Source organism: Dreissena polymorpha, chromosome 10 (genome assembly GCF_020536995.1).
Source record: "Dreissena polymorpha isolate Duluth1 chromosome 10, UMN_Dpol_1.0, whole genome shotgun sequence".
Lineage (NCBI taxonomy): Eukaryota > Metazoa > Mollusca > Bivalvia > Myida > Dreissenidae > Dreissena > Dreissena polymorpha.
The window spans coordinates 85,561,321-85,569,548 of record NC_068364.1 but is presented as its reverse complement, the minus strand read 5'-3'; the positions used below and the strand labels follow the sequence as shown (position 1 = coordinate 85,569,548).

Here is an 8,228-nt window from a genome sequence, read left to right as displayed (position 1 = left end):
TATACATGTTATTGATACTTCTCCGTACAAAATCCTCTATTCTTCCATTTCGACCAATCTGAAAAATGGGGATTAATGCATGTAAGTTAAGTACACAGACAAATATATTCATCGTAACGGTACTAAAATATATTCATGCATAAAGGTCAGTGCCAGGTCATTATTGGTGAACTATAGTAAAAACAAAGCCTGCTCATGGCCATATATATCAATGAGGCAATGGTAAACAATTGTATAACTTAAATTGCGCGGAACATGTTTTTAACTTACAATGACTCAAGTATACACTCAGTAATTATTAGTCTTTGTTTCATAAGCACACATTGATTTTCAGCAAAATATATTTATTTTTATTTTTTTATCTATGTTTACATGGGTTGATCTGTGCATACACAAAATAAACATATGTTTATTGATAAAAAGAATGTAAGAAAGAAATGTAACAAAAAACAAACGAATCGTAATCTAACATAACATGTATAAAATATACAATAAAAATATTATTTGAAATAAATTATACCTGGCGAACGAACAAATGTTTCAGTCATTTATAAAGTTCATTAATCATTTCGTGTTTACATTATGCACGTGTTGTGTATAGATTCATTGTTCAAAGATATTTAGCAGTACTTTTTATTTATTACTTTTTTATTTATGTGTATAAGATTTAGTATGCGACCACTACTTGTACCTTATAACCCAGTTATTTGATAATCTTTTGAGTAAGACCCTCTGTCCATTAAGGCAAGAATTGAAAACTGAATTTTATTTTCAAACATTTGAGATTAGAAGTCATGGTTTCTTCCCAATTATCAATTTAAGCAACTGAAAGATACTCATATTTTCTCCTCGGGAAAGAATACAGGTATAAATCTATACTCCGCCGAGCCATAAAGCGCGTCAATCATGCGGTCCTTGCAGACACCTATCCTGGACAGGTGAAGTAACAGATACCGTGAGATGTCTCTGACATTTCGGCGGCTAAAATGCAGCTCAAACATCGTACTGTAAAACTTGAAGTCAACCACCGCCCTCTCGTACAGATGGTCACAAAGGTCCATCACGTCAAGCTCGTCAAGCAGTTTAGTGAAACCTCTCTGGATGGATTGCTTCATGTTTACAATAATTGAGGTATTTTCCTTTCTTTGGCCACATGGCAATGTTTTTGTGGTGTCAGTTTTATTCGATGGAGCGGATGTTCTGTCATTCTCAAGTGGCGTCGGTGTTTGCCAATTCAGATCATTCAATGAATGTTCCATTCCTACTCTATTTGTATTGATATCAGCTTTAACAACAGTGTTATCTTCAAGACTTATTAAGCCGTCACACTCATCAAAGCCTTGGCTGTACTTGTCTGCAATTCCTTTACAGTCCGTTTGAGATGAACACGACTCCGTTAACTTGCTTCTGTTAGAAACGGACATGTAGTCACTGCTGTTTCTATTGTGACCCTTTCTATTATGCGCACTTTCGCTTAAAGAGTTGTGTACAAGTTCACTGTCTGGATTGTAAATATCGGTTAAGCTTTCAGCTTCTTGAGTATGTTTGTATGATGAAAATCTTTGATTGTTTGATTCATTGTCAGTATTTTCATCACAAGGTTTGCATCTGTTAGCGATCATACTCGATTCCTTTGCCAAATTGTCGATGTCTATATACCCTAATTTAGTGCTATTTTCGGAATGAAAACTAGTGCATGAACTCATAGACAAGCTTGAAGTTTCTGAAATTAAACGAAATGTAAGAATATTGATTGTATTTGTAATAAGAACACTGTTTTATGATATGTATTAAGATAAATTTATTATTTCAGTAAAACATGCCTAAACGTCATCCTCTATAAACTTACAAACATACCAATACATGTGAATACGAACGGTGTAAGTCAAATGGGTAGTATTGTTTATTCGAAATCCCAGATGTCTATAAATAGCAGGATACATATTAAATTATACACACTGAAGTCATGGTGTGATGTTGATATCCTCATAACGAGGTGTTTGTATTTAAAGGAGATTTACTTGGTAAATGAAATACTATCTAAGTGTGTTCATTTCGGAATATTTAAGATTTTTGAAACATAACCACATACAATTTAAGAGAAACATTAAGCCTATCAACGAAGCACGAACAAAAGAAATGAAAATAGTGTCTTCCAATTAATCGTCAAATAAGTACATCATGACCTTTGAATAACTCATGCCTGTTTTGTGCCAGAGCTAATGAAACCATTTTATTTTTTTACCACTTAGATACGTATTTTGACGTAAACCCTCCGAACGTTAAATTAAAGAACTTTCTTATTATTTTCCAATTTCAAAGGCTTCATTTCAAACTCTTCGATACTGATGAGTAGCAAACAGCATATAACCTGAACAGACTGCGAGTTGCTCGCAGGCTTTTTTGACTTATGCTGTTTGCACATAGCCATTTTCACTTTGCTTCTGAGAGGGAAATGGTTAATCTACCTATACATAATTTATGACTGAAAGTTATGCTATAACAAACTGTGAGTGAAAGGCCGCATTACCTTGAATACAGGAGCGAATCTCGCCGTCCGCAGATATCATGATGTCGTCCTTACGAAAACCAGGCGGGAACAATATCTGCAGCGGAACCAAGGTAGTGTTACTGTCCGTTGTAGTCGTGTATTCAAGAGACAGAACCATGTTTATCGCAGGTTCAATGAAACTAAAACAATACAAAAGGCAATTGACATGTTTTGAACGTATGGTATCGTCTTACATAAACTGTCCGTAACGTGCTCAGCATTATGGAAGTTGTGTCTTTCGACAAAATGAATGAATAGTGTGTTTTGTTTGGCGTGTAATTAATAATTTGTATTCAGCCACACACACAAAATAATCATGCACTATCATATTTGGGAATATAATTATTTTTCATGGACGCAAATTATGTGTCGCGATGATATTTTATCATTAAAATGAAATGTTTGTTTTCTGTTCAAAGTAAATAATTAAAAAGTTGTTGATGTAGAAACCTCTGTGTCGTCAGACGAACCCGTCCGTTGCCGGATACGGTAACAATCACTTGTTGACAGCCAGAATCAGATGGAACATTCTTTGATAAATCCGCTTTTGATATGCCGCCAGGTTGCCTTATCATGCTGGATAGATCACTTTTGCATTGGTGTAATACATCCATTTTCACTGATACATTGTATACCTCTTCTGAAAGTTACAATGGTATAAATATTTAATATTTTTATTTTAAATTAGAATAATGATCAGCAAAAGAACAACTGAAATGTATAATGAAATATAGTGCACACGAATTTCACAAAGTTGTTTTGGAAAAAACATGACACATCAATACTCGACATTGCTTGGACGATATGAACGCACGTATATTAACGTTACATAACCACACGATTTGCTTCACCACATCCGTTAGAATAGTGATTTACTCATTGTAACTGAATGTTTCACTCGTTTTTTAATGTCTTATTCACGACATACCACAATGAGCATAAAATATATCGTAGATTCACACGAAGTATGTATTCATTATATTTTGATAAGCTAACCAACACTATTGATTAAGAAAACAATGTTATACATATTTTCGTTAATTGATAATTATCAATCGAAATTGGTAAAACAATTAAGCGTGTGTAACGCTTTTAACCCTTTGCATGCTGGGAAATGTGTCGTCTGCTAACATGTCGTCTGCTGAATTTCTAAAATCATCATTTTTTTTCAAAGACCACTATCAGAATACAAAACAGTTTGGATCCTGATCCTGAATTATTGAAATCTTTTGAAAAATGTTTTGTAAGGAAATGCGTTTAAAAAATCCGTGAATCCCTTTAAGATATAAAAATGACATCGGAAATATAATCTTAATATAACTTTTATTGCAAAATGAGTATATTGGCTAGTTATTTGTGTAATTCTGAGTTTACATTCGTGTACGACATTTAATATTAAACTATGATACCAGATCGGTAAATGGTCAGCGGAAACGCATATGTAACTTACAGTGCAATAAACAATGAACGATGTATTGAAGTTTATTATTTATAATTCATACGCGTGTCTTGTAATGACGTGAGTAAAGCTTTGCTGCAGGGCAAAATTCAAATGAACTCAACCACAATAGGTCTCAGTTATTAAATGTTCGCACCCATGATTCGAAAATACATTAAATCTTTGCGTGCATCAGATTTGATATCGATATTTTATCTTAAAATCTTCCAAATAATAACTCTTTTTTACTACATTTCTAAAATCATAAAACGAAAAGCTTATATTCTGACTTAATATAAGAGTACTGCAAATAAAAACCCACAATGATAAATCTGAATGACCTCAAAAATTTAGTCTGTGTTCGTTCGCCCAATATCTAACGTACCTTAAAATTTAATTTCGATTAATTTTAAACGTAAAGTGACTCTTTTGAACAAAACTGCAAATCTAAAAAATATATATTAAACGAAAAGGTATTGCTCACGTTTAAACAATGCTAGCATTATTATTTTCTGACATTTTAAATTGCTGTTTAGTCTCCAGAAAAAAAGATCTACAGTGTATCATGTTTCCACATAACGTGGTTCGATCGAATATTCATTCGAAATAACCTCAATGATTGAAACCTAGATATCATCCATGTATCAATAATTTAAGCGTTTGTACACTACAGACGATAGACAATAGACAATAGACAAATATTTATTCAGACTTGCACAGTGTACATCGTCTAAACACTAGATATTTCACACACAATTATGTCACAGAGATAAACATAGTAATAATATAAACATAAGGAGCATCGTTTCGTTTAAGAAAAGTTACAGAGATAAACATAACAGTAACAATAACATAATCAGCATCGTATACGGTTACGCAAAGGCAAGGTAATATATAAAGGATTGCTATATAAATTAATTAACAACATTAGTAATATTATTTCTTAAAATCAGAGCTTTTTTTACAAATTTGGCTAACTCAATAAGTTCAAATTTATTCGTTGTATTCAGCAACTGGTGGAATTTGTAATACAAAGCGATACATAAATTGCATGCTTTTGCGGGTATAATAATAAGTGTCGGAATATGATATACCTGCACATTTAACAACAGTATATAAAAAACGTAACGTAACAAAACATAAATAAATACAAATACCTTTTGAAGTTAACAATTTACACAATCCTTTACAAAAAATGTCCAGCAAATTTGACAACAATCATGCAAATAACTGTGTTAACGTTAAAATCGGGGATTTTTAGAAACGCCCGCGGTTCATCTGACTTACTTTTTCTCTTCCCGTTATTGGATATGTTTACGGATATAGACAGATGGTATAGGTAAAATTAGCTCGTTTCGGTATGGAATACCGTCAGTGCCATCGTGTTTACTCATTAAAATCCAGAGGGCGAGAATGCGAGAACGCGATAGTACGATGGCGAAAATGCGACAATACGATGACGACAGTGCGACAATACGAGGGCGACATTGCGATAGTAAGATGGCGAGAATGCGAGAACGCGATAGTACGATGATGACAATGCGACAGTACGATGGCGAGAATGCGAGAACGCGATAGTACAATGGCGACAATGCGATAGTCATGTCTTCTGTCGCCATCGTATCCTCGCATTGTCGCCATCGTACTATCGCATTGTCGCCATCGTATGGTCGCACTGTCGTCATCGTATTGTCGCATTGTCGCCATCGTACTATCGCGTTCTCGCATTCTCGCCATCTGGATTTTAATGTGTAACTACGATAGCCTAACGGTATTTTGGTATGCGAGTGTCGTGTTTATTTTTTCAAGACGTGATGTGCTGTTGTGTGCATTATATTTATGCGCGGTGCGTTGTTGTCTATTATTGTAATTCGAAGTGCGATGTTGCATGCATTATTGCAATGCATAGCGTGGTATTTTGTGCATTATAAGGAATGCGCGGTGCGGTTTTGTACATCATTGCAAAGCGTGTTGCGATGTTGTGTGCATTATGTAAATTTGAAGTACGGTGTTGTATGCATTATACCAATGCGACGCGAGGTGGTGTGTACATCATTTTAAAGCCAGGTTTGGTGTCGTGTGCATTATTGCAATGCGTATTGCCATTTGGAATAATTATTGCCATGGGTAGTTCGATGTATCGCGCAGGGTTTGTATGTTCCATGTCGTGTATTTCCTTTAATAAGGACATGGTTTATTAATAATTTTACAATGGTTTTGTTTGCATATAACGTTTGGACCTTTGTCGAACAATTATTCCATAAGAAATTAAACTTATTCGTTTTCACCAAAGTCAGAGAAAAGTGTCCCTGATTAACCCGTGTGGACTGCACAGGCTAATCTTGGACGTCACTTTACGCACATGCCTTAGGCCCGGTTTTCCCAGAGCGCGGCTCATTTTTATCGATTACCTGAAGGGAACGAAAATAAATTAAACATTTCAGAGAATGAAGAGTTTTAAATGACATCATTTCAAAACGAAAGATTTTTTTTCTTAGATACAAAATGGCACAATGTTAATATCGTTGCTTGATATCTTAGCATGTGGATGCGGATTCTTTCAAGAAGGTAAATTATGTAAACTATCGTCACTACATCTGTTGTTTTTATTCCAAACTTGTTGCGCTTTGCGTTCTCTTCATAAACGACAGAGTACTTCGAAATGCATCTATAAATATAACAGGTAATTTTCAGGGTTAAGCCATTTGTATTTGCAGTTCTTTTCGCGTCATTGATGTGGTTTAACTTACGGTACATCAGACCACTATATTTAATTGAAAATGTAAACCGGATACGCGGCTAACAAAACGCACATAATCCCAGGCTATTTCTGACACATCGGTAACACAGTATACAACCAATCACGTATTGTAAGACGCCCTTAGCGCAGGAGGTTTTTTGACGATGCTGGAACAGCATCGTCCAAGGTTTGATAACCAGTAAAAAAAATTATTCACAATGGCAACCTATGTAAAAGACCGAGCCAGTCCGATTGAGATAACTCGATTTTTCAGTTACTTCCCTTGGCATTCGCCACTGCGTAGGAGATTGCTCGTTGATTTTCATTGATAACATTCTCCTAGCAGAGTTGTGGTTCGTGTTGATAAAGGTAAATATTAATAGAACAGCATATCCTGGTGAAACAGATTCAATAAGCGTATCAGAACTTTAATTTCAAATTAGTAATTTTACATCCATTTTATTTTTATGGACCAATGAAACAACTATATATTTTCTCTATTTTGTTTGATATTTGTTCTCGATTTAGTAAATAAATTGCGAATAAAACATGTAAAATTAACTTTTTACGTGATCACAAAACAAAAGAATGCGAACAATTTCGAACCTGCAAATTGCAAGCGCTGCACTGCTATGATATATATAGATAAAACAACAAGTCTTTGCGTAATTGTCCGTCCCGCTAGCGCAGTGGTAAGGACGTTCGCTTTTTCACCTTTACGACATCGGTTCGATTCCCGCTCCCGGCGCAATGTTATATTTTGTCTTTTTTGTGGTCACCATTCCGGACAGGTGTTTTTTTCCGGATAATCGCATCCCCCCCGCAGCATTTGACCATATAAAAAATTACAAAGTATTTCAGGACAAAACAAATAGCTGGAAATTGCAGCTATCATTCTAAATTCGTCCCAACTATCGTCAATCTAATCTTATTAGGTAGGAGTGCTGGACACACTCCGGGTCCCAACATTATGCAGCCTCAGCGCGGAGGTAACTCATTACCTTGGAAAAACACAAATACACACACTGGGTGCAGCCTAGGCGCGTATTTACTTAAACAAGGCAACAAACTCAAGTGCGGGCACAATCATTTAAAATTTACATATTGAATACGATATTCTAACAGAAATTACACAACCACCTAAGTGTACATACCATGTTTGATATTTCGTTCGATTGTTAGATTTCAGCATATACATGTATAAGGTCATTTCGCTATTAGTTAATCCATATGTTCGTGGGCGAACTCGGATAGTCAAGTGCTCATACGATTGAGCTCACATGGTCCGGCTATGTGCTCAAACCTACTTTCGAGAATCATCATGAAGGTATTGCCATACTTAATGAACAAGAATGTGACCCGCCTCCCAGTTTCGCTCAATGGGTCAAGTTACCCACGGGTACTACTTCCCCGTACCCCTAAACTTTTTTTCGTACCAAAAATATTTCGTACGCAAATTTTTTTCGTACCAAAGTTTTTTTCGTACCCAACATTTTCGT

The 8,228-nt window shown here is 35.2% G+C and overlaps 1 protein-coding gene across 1 annotated transcript; it reads right to left on the bottom strand.

Moving 5' to 3' along the window:
• Positions 1–421: 421 nt before the first annotated feature.
• On the bottom strand, positions 422–5,246 carry LOC127848858 (uncharacterized). Its single transcript, XM_052381520.1, has 4 exons — positions 5,147–5,246; positions 3,002–3,191; positions 2,531–2,691; positions 422–1,723 (listed from the first exon to the last, which is right to left on the bottom strand). The coding sequence occupies exons 2-4, from the start codon at positions 3,163–3,165 to the stop codon at positions 837–839; spliced, it is 1,212 nt and encodes a 403-aa protein (XP_052237480.1). The 5' UTR covers positions 3,166–3,191; positions 5,147–5,246; the 3' UTR covers positions 422–836.
• Positions 5,247–8,228: the final 2,982 nt, after the last annotated feature.